Here is a 15,583-nt window from a genome sequence, read left to right as displayed (position 1 = left end):
TTCGTAGTAAGCCATACGTTTTTGCACCCATTGAATTCAACAATACCAGCGCTTTCTTGTCATCTGGCACTTCATTCGCCTTGCAGTATACTTCTATGCGTTCGACATATGTCGTCCAATCTTCGACTTCATTGTCGAACGCTGTGATGCTGCCACTCTTCGGCATTTTTGGGTGTGGTTAGACTGGCTTAAAATGGCATCTCCCGCGCTTTCCTTTCTTCCCCACTGCGGCTTAAAGTGGCGTCTCCCGCGCTTTCCTTTCTTCCCCGCTGCGACTTAAAATGGCGTCTCCCGCGCTGCTGCCAACGCCGCTCTCGGCGGTCCTCGTGGCAAATGGCGATGCCCTGTGGGTTTCGTGCGCTGCTCCTGCGCTGCTGCCAATGCCGCTCTCTGCGGTCCTCGTGGCAATGGCAGCGCCTCGCGTTTTCCTGCGTGCCTCTCTCCCCCGTTGACGCTGCTCGGCCCTTGAACACCGGCTGCGCTCTGCTCTCTCTCGTCTCTCTCCCCCGTTGACGCTGCTCGGCCCTTGAACACCGGCTGCGCTCTGCTCTCTCCCATCTCTCTCCCCGTTGACGCCGCTCGGTCCTGAACACCGGCTGCGCCCTGTGCGCTCTGCCCTCTCTCTCTCCCCGTCGACGCTGCTCGGCCTTTTTCTGTGCTGCTCGGTCGGCTCTAGCCACCGCTGTCCGGGAAGGGTCTGCGCAGTACCTGTTGCCAGCCCGTTTCGCTGGACCACCGTGACTGGAAAGCCAAGCCTGGCTCTCGACAGCCTCCCCTGCGATGCTCAAATCTCCGCTGGATGACTGGGCGGTTGCCCGTGGTCGACGCCCGTGCTTCTGGACTCGACCTCCTTCCACTGTTCTCCGGGAGCGAATCCCTGGGAGGTGATGCAGAGTTGCAGGTAGGTTCGAATCTGCTCATCGCCAATGTTGTGTCTGTGTATAATAAGACACAGACTGCAGGAGAAACGGTACAACAGGTGTTTAGTGAATGAGGGTTACTCTAGAACTAACTGTACAGATCACTACTCAGGGTTTACATACAGGTGTGGTCACTGCCGGTACTACAGTATACAGGAGCTGTAAAAAGTAGTTCTCTCCCTTAAAGGTACATACATTACACCCGGCTCTTAATTTAAACCAATGCCCAAGAAAACAGAAAAATACTGACCAACCAATCACTTCCCCTGCTTTCCTGTGACATCACTCCTTGTTTTTTTGTTGTGCTTTAAATCGCCTGTTCCCTCACAGATCGGTCCACTCCCGCTGCTGCTCCCAATAGCTCGGTCTGGGCCTCGAGCCTCGGGCTTTATTTCTTCGCTCCTCCGTCGCCTGTTCCCTCACAGGTTGGTCCGCTCCCACTGCTGCTCCCAATAGCTCGGTCTGGGCCTCGAGCCTTGGGCTTTATTTCCTCGCTCCTCCCTCACAGGTCTGTCTGCTCCCACTGCTGCTCCCAATGCATCGTGAGAAGTAAGGGATGAAAAAATCTTTTGTAATCATGCAAATAACTGACGAAAAAGGTGGAAGGTTTTTGGATAGGAGGAGGGTATGATAAATAAACGGTACTTGCATTTTAAGCAAATTTATTGTGTGAAGTAGAACAGGATAAAAAAAAGTATGCAATGGACATAAGTGAGAAGATGTTTTCAGGAAAGAACAAACTTATTTGCATCACAAGAAAGTGCAATGGCCACCCCACGATAAAAGAATTCACGCACAGGCATCTTCCACCCTTTAAAATGGAAGTTCGGGACCTGTAACGTCAGGACCCTCAAGGACAACCCCAACAGCGACAGACCAGAACGCCGTACTGCTATCATTGCCCGGGAACACAGACGTTTCGACATAGACATCGCTGCCCTAAGTGAGACCCGGCGGGCAGGGGAAGGCCAGCTCAAGGAGCATGGTGGTGATGACACCTTCTTCTGGAAAGGCAAACCTGAAGAAGAACGCCGCTTCCATGGGGTAGGCTTTGGCATAAAAAATTAGCTAGTTGGACATTCCAGAGACTCCCCTTGTGGAATAAACGAACGCCTCATGACTCTTCGGTTCACCCTAGCCCAGAACCAGTGCACTACAGTCATCAGTGCGTACGCTCCAACACTGGAAGCCACAGACGAGACCAAAGAGGAATTCTACTCCAGCCTCGAATAATCCCTGTCCCGAGTCCCAACGGGCGACAAGCTGATCCTCCTTGGCGACTTCAATGCCAGAGTTGGAAAGGACACAGACCTTTGGGGAGGTGTGATCGGCAGAGACGGGGTAGGGAAAGCCAACTCCAACGGTACCCTCCTGAAGAAATGCTTAGAACATGGCCTTGTCATAACCAACACCTTGTTCCATCAGAGAGACAAGTACAAGGCTTCATGGCAACACCCTCGCTTCAAGCACTGGCATCTGCTGGACTATGTCATCGTCCGAGCAAGGGATCGCAAGGACGTCCTCATCACCCGCGCCATGATAGGAGCTGACGACTGCTGAACAGACCACCGCCTAATCCGCTCTGTCATCTCCATCCAGAAAGAATGCTGCAGGAAAATCAACGCTGGAGCACTCAAAGACCTCGCTAAAAAAGCCCTATTCAGTCTGCGCCTCACAACCAACCTGACGACTCCCAGTGATTCAGAGACACAGAGTGTCCACAGTGCCTGGTCTGCAGTCAAAGCCTCCATAATCAGCACCTGTGAAGAAACGCTCGGTCGCTCGACCAGGAAACACCAAGATTGGTTTGACAAGAACGACCAGGAGATCCAGGAGCTAATAAGCCGCAAGCGCAAGGCATTCCTGATCTGGAAACAGCAACACAACTTGAGAGCAAGAAAGCAGTTCTACAGACGCCTGAAGGCCGAGGCTCAACAAAAAACTCGCGACCTAAAGAATAGATGGTGGGTGGAGTAAGCGCAGGAGATCCAGCAGCTAGCTGACAACCACGACGTGCGTGGATTCTTTAGCGCAGTCAAGACCGCCTACAGCCCAAGCACCCAAGGTCCTACCCAACTGCGGGCCAAGAACGGAGAGGTAATCATCAAGGACAGAGAGGCAGTCAGTGCCCGCTGGAAGGAGCACTTCGAAGATCTCCTTAACCGAGACTCTGTCTTCGACGCGAGTGTCTCTCAACTCCATCCCGCAGCATGCTACCCGCCACCACCTCAGCACAACCCCAGCCCGGCATGAGGTTGAAAAGGCCATCCAACAACTGAAGAACAACAAGGCCTCAGGAGCAGATGAAATCCCCGCCGAGGCACTAAAGCATGGTGGAGAAGCACTATTGGCATGAATACATGAACTAATTTCTCTTATTTGGAAGGAGGAGAGCATGCCAGGGGATCTCAGAGATGCCGTAATCGTGACCATCTTCAAGAAAGGTGACAAGTTCGATTGCGGTAATTACAGAGGAGTTTCCCTGCTGTCTGCCACAGGGAAAATCATCGCAAGAATCCTCCCCAATCGCCTTCTTCCAGTGGCTGAACAGCTCCTCCCAGAGTCACAATGCGGATTCCACCCACTAAGGGGCACAATGGACATGATCTTCACCGCGCATCAAATACAAGAGAAATGCAGGGAACAGCACCAACTGCTGTACATGGCCTTCTTTGACCTCACAAAAGCCTTCAACACTGTCAACCGTAAGGGATTATGGAGTGTCCTCCTCAAATTCGGCAGCCCTCAAAGGCTTGTCACCATCCTCCGCCTGCTTCACGACGACATGCAAGCCGTGGTCCACCACAGACCCAATTCACGTACGGACCGGGGTCAAGCAAGGCTGTGTCATCGCACCAACGCTCTTCTCGATCTTCCTTGCTGCAATGCTCCATCTCACCCTCAGTAAGCTCCCCGCTGGAGTGGAGCTAATTTACAGAACAAACGGGAAACTGTTCAACCTCCATCGGCTCCAGTCCAGATCCAAGGTTGTCCCATCCTCTGTCATTGAATTACAGTATGCAGACGGCGCTTGCATCTGCGCACACTCAGAGGTCGAACTCCAAACCATCGTTAACACCTTCACCAAAGCATATGAGAGCATGGGCCTTACACTAAAAATCCGTAAGACAAAGGTCCTCTACCAACCTGCCCCCGCCACACAGTACTGCCCCCTGATTATCAAAATCCATGACGAGGCCTTGAACAACGTGGACCACTTTACATACCTCGGGAGCCTACTGTCAACAAGAGTAGATGTCGATGATGAAGTCCAACTTCAGTGTGCCAGTGCAGCCTTCGGTCGCCTGAGGAAGAGAGTGTTTGGAGACCAGGACCTCAAGCCCGGCACCAAGCTCATGGTCTGCAGAGCAGTAGTGATTCCCACCCTCCTGTACCCTTCAGAGACATTGACCAGACGCAGGCACCTCAAAGCACTGGAGCGGTACCACCAACGCTGCCTCTGCAAGATCCTGCATATCCATTGGCAGGATAGCCGCACCAACATCAGTGTTCTCGCTCAGGCCAACATCCCCAGCATCGAAGCTTTGGCCACACTCGATCAGCTCCGATGGACGGGCCACATCGTCCGCATGCCCGATACGAGACTCCCAAAACAAGTGCTCTACTCAGAGCTCTGACAAGGCAGGAAAGCCCCAGGTGGGCAGAGAAAATGATTCAAGGACACCCTCAAAGCCTTCTTGAAAAAGTGCAACATCACCACTGACACATGGGAATCCCTGGCCCAAGATTGCTCAAAGTGGAGGAGAAGCATTCGGGAAGGTGCCGAACACCTCAAGTCTCTTCGCCGGGAGCAAGCGGAAGCCAAGCGCAAACAGCGGAAGGAGCGCACGTCAACCCAAGCACCCCACCTGCCCGCCCTTTCAACCACCGACTACCCCACCTGTGACAGAGACTGTAGGTCCTGCATTGGACTCATCAGTCACCTGAGAACTCATTTTTAGTGTGGAAGCAAGTCATCCTCGGTTCCGAGGGACTGCCTAAGAAGAGAAGACTAGACCAATACCAGTAAAGTTAGGCCAAGCAGAACCATATTTGAGATTACACTCATTAGCCACTAACCATATCATAATTTCCATGCCTACTCATTGGTTCATGGGAGCAATGTGATCTGTCATTAGTGCTGTTCACAAGACCTTGGTAACCACATGACGGCAACAAGAAATGGCATCATAATGACAAGTGACATCACATAGAAACATAGAAAATAGGAGCAGGAGTAGGCCATTCGGCTCTTCGATCAATGAGATCATGGCTGATCATCCAAATTCAGTACCCTGTCCCTGCCTTCTCCCCATATCCCTTGATCCCTTTAGCCTTAAGAAATATATCTAACTCTTTCTTGAATATATTTAATGAACTGGCCTCCACCGCCCTCTGTGGCAGAGAATTCCACAGGTTCACCACGCTCTGGGTGAAGAAATTCCTCCTCATTTCAGTCCTAAATGGCTTACCCCTTATCCTTAGGCTATGACCCCTGGTTCTGGACTCCCCGGCCATCAGAACCAGGCCTGACAGAATTTTATAGGTTTCGATGAGATCCCCTCTCAATCTTCTAAACTCCAGTGAGTATAAGCCCAATCGACACAATCTCTCCTCATACGTCATTCTTGCCATCCCAGGTATCAGCCTGGTGAATCTTCGCTGCACTCCTTCCATGGCAAGAATGTCCTTCCTCAGGTAAGTCGACCAAAACTGCACACAATACTCAAGGTGTGGTCTCACCAAGGCCCTGTACAACTGTACCAAGACATCCTTGTTCCTGTACTCGAACCCTCTTGCTACGAAGGCCAACATACCATTAGCCTTCTTAACCGCCTGCTGCACCTGCATGCTTACCTTCAGCGACTGGTGCACAAGAACACCCAGGTCTCTTTGCACTTCCCCTTCTCCCAATCTATTGCCATTCAAATAATAATCTGCCTTCCTGTTTTTGCCACCAAAGTGGATAACCTCACATTTATCCACATTATAGTGCTTTTGCCATGTTTCTGCCCAATCACCCAACCTGTCCAAATCGTACTGGAGTTTCACGACATCCTCCTCACAGCTTACCCTCCCACCCAGCTTTGTGTCGTCTGCAAATTTGGAGATATTACATCCAATTCCCTCGTCCAGATCATTAATATATATTGTGAACAGCTGGGGTCCTAGGACCGATCCTTGCGGTACCCCACTAGTCACTGCCTGCCACTCGGAAAATGACCCGTTTATTCCAACTCTTTGCTTTCTGTCCGCCAACCAGTTCTCTATCCAAGTCAATACCTTGCCCCCAATCCCATGTGCCTTAATTTTGCATGCTAATCTCTTATGTGGGACCTTATCAAAAGCCTTCTGAAAGTCCAAATACACCACATCCACTGGTTCTCCCTTATCTATTTTACCAGTTACATCCTCAAAAAATTCCAGTGGATTAGTCAAGCATGATTTACCTTTTGTAAATCCATGTTGACTTTGTCCGATCCTGTCACTGCTTTCCAAGTGCTCTGCTATTACATCTTTTATAATAGACTCTAGCATTTTCCCCACTACCGATGTCAGGCTTACCGGTCTATAATTCCCCACTTTTTCTCTACCACCTTTTTTGAATAGTGGTGTAACATTAGCTACCCTCCAATCCATGGGTACTGTTCCAGAGTCTATCGAGTTCTGGAAGATGACCAGCAATGCATCTACTATTTCTAGGGCCACTTCCTTAAGTACCCTGGGATGTAGATTATCAGGCCCTGGGGATTTATCAGCCTTCAGTCTCATCAATTTTCCTAATACCATTTCCCTACAAATACTGATTTCGTTCAGTTCCACCCTTTCATCAGACCCTATGTTCCCCGGCATCTCTGGGAGGTTATTTGTGTCCTCCTTTGTGAAGACAGAACCAAAGTATGTATTTAGTTGGTCTGCCATTTCTTTGTTTTCCATTATAAATTCCCCTGATTCTGACTGCAAGGGACCTACGCTTGACTTCACCAATCTTTTTCTCTTCACATATCTATAAAAGCTTTTACAGTCAGTTTTTATGTTCCCTGAAAGCTTACTCTCATATTCTATTTTCCCTTTCTTAATTAATCCCTTTGTCCTCCTTTGTTGAATCCTAAACTGCTCCCAATCCTCAGGATTATTGCTTTTTCTGGCCAATTTATATGTCCTCTCCTTGGATCTTATGCTATCCCTAATTTCCCTTGTTAGCCATGGTTGAGTCAACTTTTTTGTTTTACTTTTATGCCAAACTGGGATGAACAAATTCTGTAGCTCATCCATTCGGTCTTTGAATGTTTGCCATTGCCTATCCACCGTCAACCCTTTGAGTGCCATTCCCCAATCAATCCTACCCAACTCACTCCTCAGACCATCGTAGTTTCCTTTATTTAAATTGAGGACCCTAGTCTCTGAGTCAACTACTTCATTCTCCATCTTAATGAAGAATTCGATCATATTATGATCGCTCCGACCCAAGGGGCCTCGTACAACAAGATTGCTAATTAATCCTTTCTCGTTACATAATACCCGGTCTAAGATGGCCTGATCTCTGGTTGGTTCCTCGACATATTGGTCCAGGAAACCATCCCGTAAACACTCTAGGAATTCCTCCTCCACAGTATTGTTACTAATTTGGTTGGCCCAATCTATATGTAGATTAAAGTCACCCATGATGACTGCAGTGCCCTTATTGCACGCTTCTTTAATTTCTCTTTTAATGCCATCCCCAACCTCCGCCTTACTGTTTGGAGGTCTATATACCACTCCCACTAATGTTTTTTTCCCCTTAGTATTTCTCAATTCTACCCATACAGATTCCACATCATCAGAGCTAATATCCTTCATTACAATTGTATTAATCCCTTCTTTAACCAGTAATGCTACCCCACCTCCCTTTCCTTTTTGCCTATCTTTCCTGAATATCGAATACCCCTGGATGTTGAGTTCCCAGTCTTGGCCATCCTTGAGTCACGTTTCCATAATCCCAACCAAATCATATTCGTTTACCTCTATTTACACAGCCAATTCGTCCACCTTATTACAAATGCTCCTCGCATTAAGACACAAAGCCTTCAGGCTTGTTTTTTTAATGCTCTTAGACCTATTAGAATTATTATTTACTGTGGCCACGTTTGATTTAAACCGTTGATTTCTCTGACTGCCACTTTTGTTTTTCTCCTTCCTATCTTTTGCTTTTATCCCTGTTTCCCTTTCCTCTGTCTCCCTGCTCAGGTTCCCAACCCCCTGCCATTTCAGTTTAAACCCCCCCGAACAGTGCTAGCAAACCTCCCCGCAAGGATATTTGTCCCGTTCTGGTTCAGGTGCAACCCGTCCGACTTGTACAAGTCCCACCTTCCCCAGAAGCAGGCCCAGTGATCCAGGAAACTAAAGCCCTCCCTCCTGCACCAACTCTTTAGCCACGCATTCATCTGCTCTATCCTCCTATTCCTATACTCACTAGCACGTGGCACCGGGAGTAATCCAGAGATTACAACCTTTAAGGTCCTGCTCTTTAATCTGCTACCTAGCTCCCTAAATTCTTGCTGCAGGACCTCATCCCTCTTCCTACCCATGTCATTGGTCCCAATGTGAACCACGACCTCTGACTGTTCACCCTCTCCCTTCAGAATGCCCTGCAGCCGTTCAGTGACATCCTTGACCCTGGCACCAGGGAGGCAACAAACCATCCTGGAGTCACGTCTATGGCCACAGAAACGCTTATCTGTTCCCCTTACGATAGAATCCCCTACCACTATTGCTCTCCCACTCTTTTTCCTCCCTTCCTGAGCAGCAGAAGCACCCCTGGTGCCAGAAAGTTGGCTGCTGCTGCCTTCCTCTGGTAAGTCATCCCCCTCAACAGTATCCAAATCGGTATACCTGTTTGAGAGGGGGATGGCCACAGGGGTCTCCTGCACTACCTGCCTGCCTCTACTGCTCTGCCTGATGGTCACCCATTTCCCTTCTGCCTGTGTAGCCCTTACCTGCGGTGTGACCAACTCAGTAAACGTGTTTTCCACGACCCTCTCAGCATTGTGAATGCTCCAAAGCCCATCCATCCGCAGCTCCAGCGCCGCAATGCGGTCTGCTAGTAGCTGCAGCTGGATGCATTTCTGGCACACATGGTCATCAGGGACTCAGGCAGCGTCCCTGAATTCCCACATAGAGCAAGAGGAGCATAACACGGGGCTGGGCTGTCCTGATATGACTTACCCTTTAATTAATTTAAATTAATTCACTACCACCAATTAAAGATAAACTCTAGGGCGCTTGTATGTTTACCAACAGTCCCCGCTACACCACAGGTTCAATTAATTTATTTTCATACAAAAATAAATTCCATTCAAAACTGTGTTTCCAGGATTATAATAAACTATATATATAAATGAGTTTGTCTGTCTGTCTGTGTGTATGCGTGCGGTAAACTCAAAAGTTATAGAGCGTACCTACACATATGTTATATCAAAAGAAAGCTTATGATTAGGGGGGGTGTCATAGACGTGTTTATTTTTTGGTCAGACAAAAAATTTTTGGACAGTTTACAAAAAACTGAAAAATCTGCTCATTTCAGCTCATTAACGTTGAGTGACGTGATGGTTGAACAATCCTACGGGGGAAGCGCGGTATGATGCGTCACGGGGGGCGTTTTATGGCGTGTGTGGGCGGGACCGCTGAGCTGAGGTGAGTCGGGCCGGCCCTGAGGCGCTAGGCCGCGCACGGGGACTCCGGGTCACTGCGGCCGGGCTCGGAGTCCAACCCCTTCCCCGGGGTGTCTTCCTCTCTTCTCTATCTCCTTCCCTCACTCTCTCCTTCCCTCTCTCTCTCTCTCTCTCTCTCCTTCCCTCTCTCTCTCTCCTTCCTCACTCTCTCTCCTTCCCCCCCTCTCTCTCTCTCTCTCCTTCCCCCCTCTCTCTCTCTCTTTTTCCCTCTCTCTCTCTCCCTTCCCTCTCTCTCTCTCCTTCCCTTTCTCTCTCTCTCCTTCCCCCTCTCTCTCCTTCCCCCTCTCTCTCTCTCTCCTTCCCCCTCCCTCTCTCTCCTTCCCCCTCCCTCTCTCTCCTTCCCCCTCCCTCTCTCCTTCCCCCTCCCTCTCTCTCTCCTTCCCTCTCTCTCTCTCTCTCTCTCCTTCCCTCTCTCTCTCTCCTTCCCCCTCTCTCTCTCTCCTTCCCCCTCTCTCTCTCTCTCTCCCCTTCCCCCTCTCTCTCTCTCTCTCCCCTTCCCCCTCTCTCTCTCCTTCCCCCCCTCTCTCTCCTTCCCCCCCTCTCTCTCTCTCCTTCCCCCCTCTGTCTCTCTCCTTCCCCCTCTCTCTCTCTCTCCTTCCCCCTCTCTCTCTCCTTCCCCTCTCTCTCCCTTCCCCCTCTCTCTGTCCTTCCCCCTCTCTCTCCTTCCCCCCCTCTCTCCTTCCCCCCCTCTCTCTCTCTCTCCTTCCTTCCCCCCCTCTCTCTCTCCCTTCCCCCTCTCTCTCTCTCTCTCCTTCCCCCTCTCTCTCTCTCTCCTTCCCCCTCTCTCTCTCCTTCCCCCTATCTCTCTCCTTGCCCCCCTCTCTCTCTCTCTCTCTCTCCTTCCCCCCTCTCTCTCTCTCTCTGACAAAAATTGTTCGGACAGTTTACAAAAAAGACAAAATCCGCTCATTTTAACAAAGCTTCTTCAGCGTGACTTAACAAAGCTTCTTCAGCGTGACTGACGAGTGGATGGACCAATCGACGGGCTGCATTAGCGTTGAGTGACATGATGGTTGACCAATCCTACGGGGGAACCGCGGTATGATGCGTCACGGAGAGCGTTTCATGGCGTGTGTGGGCGGGGCCTAAGCCTGCGGCCTGCCGTGAGTGTGGGGACCGGGAAAAGAGAGGGAAGGAGAGAGAGAGGGAAGGAGAGAGAGGGGGAAGGAGAGAGAGAGAGAAAAAGAGAGCGAGAGAGAGGAGGAAGGAGAGAGAGAGAGAGGAGGAAGGAGAGAGAGAGAGAGGGGGAAGGAGAGAGGGAGAGAGAGAGAGAGAGGGACGGAGAGAGAGAGAGAGGGATGGAGAGAGAGAGAGAGAAGGAAGGAGAGAGTGAGGGAAGGAGATAGAGAAGAGAGGAAGACACCCCGGGGAAGGGGTTGGACTCAGAGCCCGGCCGCGGTGACCCGGAGCCCCCGTGCGTGGCCTAGCGCCTCAGGCCCGGCCCGACTCACCTCAGCTCAGCTCCCGCTCCGGCCCGCCGCCGCCACTCGCTGTCTCTCGGACTCTCAGGCCGCGCGGTTCTCTCCGTCTCTGTCTCTGCCATGAAGCGGCAGCGGCGGGCCGGAGCGGCAGCTGAGCTGAGGTGAGTCGGGCCGGGCCTGAGGCGCTACGCCCGCACACGGGGGCTCCGGGTCACCGCGGCCGGGCTCTGAGTCCAACCCCTTCCCCGGGGTGTCTTCCTCTCTTCTCTATCTCCTTCACTCTCTCTCTCTCTCTCCTTCCCTCACTCTCTCTCTCCTTCCCTCACTCTCTCTCTCCTTCCCTCACTCTCTCTCTCCTTCCCTCACTCTCTCTCTCCTTCCCTCACTCTCTCTCTCCTTCCCCACTCTCACTCTCCTTCCCTCTCTCTCTCTCCTTCACGCTCTCTCTCCTTCCCCTCCCTCTCTCTCTCCTTCCCCCTCCCTCTCTCTCTCCTTCCCCCTCCCTCTCTCTCTCCTTCCCCCTCCCTCTCTCTCTCCTTCCCCCTCTCTCTCTCTCTCCTTCCCCTCTCTCTCTCCTTCCCTCGCTCTCTCTCTCCTTCCCCCTCTCTCTCTCTCCTTCCCCCCTCTCTCTTTCCTTCCCCCCCTCTCTCTTTCCCTCTCTCTCTCTCCTTCCCTCTCTCTCTCTCTCTCCCTCCCCTTCCCTCTCTCCTTCTCTCCTTCTCTCTCTCTCTCTCTCTCTCTCTCCTTCCCCCCCTCTCTCTCTCCTTCCCCCTCTCTCTCTCTCCTTCCCCCCCTCTCTCTCCTTCCCCCCCTCTCTCTCTCTCCTTCCCCTCTCTCTCTCTCTCTCTCCTTCCCCCCTCTCTCTCTCTCCTTCCCCCCCCCTCTCACCCTCTCTCTCATTAATGTCAATGATAACATTGCAAAATTATAATTCTGCTTGCTACCTCCAAATTCACATAGAAGGAAAACTGTAAAACCTGGAGTATATGGCTACTGGCGATCCCCATTAACAAAAAACGAAGTTAAAGAACCACCTCCTGGGTGCTTAGCAAGAGTTCTTCAATCCCAACAGTTTTATGAACAGTTTTATAAACATGGCAGAGAGTTCTTCAGTTCCCTCGGCAACGCTGGGTACTCTAGCTAGTAAAATATAAACGGAGCAACTATTGACAAGGTGGCTGGCCTGTATCATCGATGAAGTCACAATGATTATCGACACCGCAGCTGGTTCTGCATCGTGCCACGAGTCACGTGATTTAGTGGTTAGCGTTAGAAACAGGTTTTTTCTTTATTACTGACATGTTGTCAATAGCAGAAGCTGCTATATGAGTCCGAATATGAATTAGGAAAGGCTCAACATTTTCTTCCCAATTATTAGAACATTGTAATAAACATGTAATATAGGCAAATGAACAATACAATAGCAGGAAATATATTTATAGAAGTACAGTCCCCACTGCTTATAGCATGCACAATGGTGTCAACGTAATTTGCCCATTATACGCGGTGGCCGGTATAACACGCCGGCCAAGATCCTGCAGGGAGCAGGCAATGAAGCATGGGACTGTGCTATCCTCTGACACTTTTGCTATTGTAGCACAGGTGCGTTTTCTGGTAAAGGATACATTGGACTTGGTTTATTTTAATCAATCTACATTCATATCATTGCACGGATTTGGAAATGAACTGTTTTGATTGTGTATTATTCAGATGATTTACCAAAGCCAACCTGTTCTCTGTATCCACCTTATGCAGTGTGCCTAAACAGAGAGACAGTAACCTTAACTTGTCGCCGTCAGTGCCCCATCACTAAACATCATTATTACAGACGTCAGGATGTATTCATGGACATGTAGCCTACTGATGGACAGTGTGAAACCTGTTTTTCTTTCAAGGCAGTGCTGTGGTGTGAAGGTAATCACACTTTAACAAAGTGCAAACAACTGCGTCCATTGCCCGAAATAGTAGGCACACTTAATAAGGTTAAGCGGCACCTTTGTAATTGACACCTATGGCAAATGGTTAGCTCCATTCGCTCGATACAGGCGGCAATCCAGGATAAGCGGGGATGGTGTACGTGGTGGGGACTATAGTACAATATAGTAAGTATACAATAATTTTAAATGAGCAATGCCACAGAAGATCAAGTTGCTTCTTTTAAATTCAATAGAAGTGTTATATAGTTCATACAACAAAAAATTGGGAGATATAATCTTGGTGAATAAAATTTATTTGTCTTAATAGTTTCATTAATTTTAATCAAAGCTTTGAACAAATTCAGACAATTCCTTATTCGGTACAAGCAGTGGAGAAATCCATAAGAAAAATTGAAACCACAATAAGCTTGCAGTTTGGATAAAACAAATAAAAGTTCAATTTCTGTTACATAATGTTTATTGAAATTTTATTTTACAGATTGCGTTGTGCCTTTAGTAATTTCTGAAAGCGCTTTTGATAGCTAGATAAACTACTGTAATTTACAATTTACTAGTAGCTTGTACAGATAAATAAAGCAGATGTATTTTAGAATTTACCTTTGCTGCCATATGACCATAAAAAACTGGGGAATGTTTGCTGGCATCATACCGAGATACTTCAGTAGACACAGATGCTGTATCCGGTCTTGAATCCTCTAACAAATGAGAGCCGATTGCTTCAAATTCTGTAAAAGCAGAGATAAAGGGCATTTCTTTGAGATCACCCATTTCCTGGAGGTTTTAAGAGTTTATAACCACAAATAATTCTGAAGGACATTCAATAATTTAATCATCGCATACTATATGAATTAGTTACGTGTTCCAATACTGGTCTATTGTAATACATAGTTATTTGTTATTAATACATTATAGGTTGATAATTAATACAACTAATCATCATCCTTGGAGTTCAAAAAGTTTAAAATCTGAAACAAAAAAATAGAAAATGCTGGAAATACAGAACAGCTGTAAAGAGAAAGGACAACCCATCCTCGCAAAGATGATGTTTGGAAAATATGGTGCGTTAGTGATCTATAGGCCCCTGGAACAGAATTCGAAAAGGTGTAACCTTTTGCCAGAACTGAAACGGAGTTGAATGGCCTGCATTCTCTCTGATTGGAATAGCTGTAGTTTCTTCCTCCATTTGTTTTCCTAACCTCATTGAAATGTTCACTCACATTTCCATTTTGATGATGAGTTATACCAGTCACTCACATTTCCATTTTGATGATGAGTTACACCAGTCACCATTAGCTGACTTTTCTCGCTGATGGAAGTACACAGCAGTTCTATCAATTTCTAATTTCGTTTCAGATTTCCATGATGTGAAGTTTTTTAAAATTCCATAAAGTTTAAATTCTCACTCAACCAGGATTATTTTAATTATATTGTGGAGGAGCCACAAGAGACTCAGTGTACTTTAGTATAATCCCCTTAATTGTATTATAGTGCAGCCGGGGACTGCACCTTTAAACTGATTGTTACCTTTACAGTATGTGTTTGCCTTTATCCTGCGTGGTGACGTCATGACGCCGATCACGTGACCGCCAGTGGCGTGAAGAACGTGGGGACGTCGTGACGTCAGCTTAGAGAACTTTCCAGCAGTCTTCGACTACCTGGCATCTTGAACGAACATGTTTTGATTTCCTCCTTGTAACATCCAGCAAACTTCGTTGTTATTAAATTCCAGTCTTTTAATCCATCGAGTTGAGCTGAATTATTTAGTTAGGAACCTCCATTCCTACATTGGTGACCCCGATCTCGTCGAACAAACTTCGAAGAGAATTCAACATGAGCACAAATGACGTCGCCCTCAAATTGCCTCAGTTCTGGGAGCAGCAACCAGAAGCTTGGTTCCTACAGACGGAAGCACAGTTTCACCTGCGGGAGATCGTAGCGGATTTGACCCGTTATTTTTACGTGGTCTCCGCTCTCGACAGCGCCACGGCCTCGAGGGTCGTCAGCCTACTGAGCAGTCCACCAGACGAGGGCAAGTATGAGGCTCTCAAAGCTCGTTTACTGCAAATATTTGGCCTTAATAAATCAGAGCGCGCACGCAGGCTCATTGCCATGCCAGGCATCGGGGACTCAAAGCCTTCGGAATTAATGAACCAAATGCTCAGCCTACTTGGTTCGGAAGACCAATGTTTTTTATTCGAGAACTTTTCCTCTGCCAGCTACCTGACGCGGTGCAGACAGCCTTGGCCAGCTCTGAGATCACCGACTGTATTAAGCTCGCGGCAGAGGCAGTCAAAATTTTTGCAGTCTCACAGCAGTGCTGTGCAGCCACGAGGCGCTCTTCTCCTGCGCGTGCGAAGCCCAGCCCTCCTCCAGCAGGCTGGTGCACATACCACGCCCGTTTTGGCGCCAAAGCTCGATGCTGCAAGCCTCCCTGCAGTTTCTCCCCCAAAAAAATCCTTCAGCAAGCCATCGCCCTTCGAAAAGGACGACAAGCCCTGAAAAGCGCGTTCAATTTACCATGGCGGTCGGTTCAACGGGGAAATTACTTTATGTTACGGATTCCACAATGGGGAGGCGATTCCTCTGCGACACTG

General features: G+C 48.9%; 1 protein-coding gene across 6 annotated transcripts in view; it reads right to left on the bottom strand.

The window, feature by feature from the left end:
- Positions 1-15,583, bottom strand: part of iqck (IQ motif containing K) — a 243,894-nt gene that overhangs the window by 165,221 nt on the left and 63,090 nt on the right. For 3 of the 6 annotated variants that reach the window (XM_086000838.1, XM_086000839.1, XM_086000844.1), the window contains one exon: positions 13,587-13,714. The exons of 1 other annotated variant lie outside the window; for it this stretch is intronic. In XM_086000838.1, coding sequence (XP_085856964.1) covers positions 13,587-13,714 — 128 coding nt within the window. Of the gene's footprint in view, positions 1-1,170; positions 1,725-5,000; positions 5,050-13,586; positions 13,715-15,583 lie in introns of those variants that run through there. 2 more of the 6 variants (XM_086000841.1, XM_086000840.1) reach the window with 2 other exon arrangements.

The sequence above is a fragment of the Somniosus microcephalus genome, chromosome 11 (genome assembly GCF_052327205.1).
Source record: "Somniosus microcephalus isolate GS21.2 chromosome 11, FLI_Smic_1.0, whole genome shotgun sequence".
In the NCBI taxonomy this organism is placed as follows: Eukaryota; Metazoa; Chordata; class Chondrichthyes; order Squaliformes; family Somniosidae; genus Somniosus; species Somniosus microcephalus.
The sequence above is the reverse complement of the archived record's forward strand: the minus strand, read 5'-3'. Positions and strand labels throughout refer to the sequence as shown.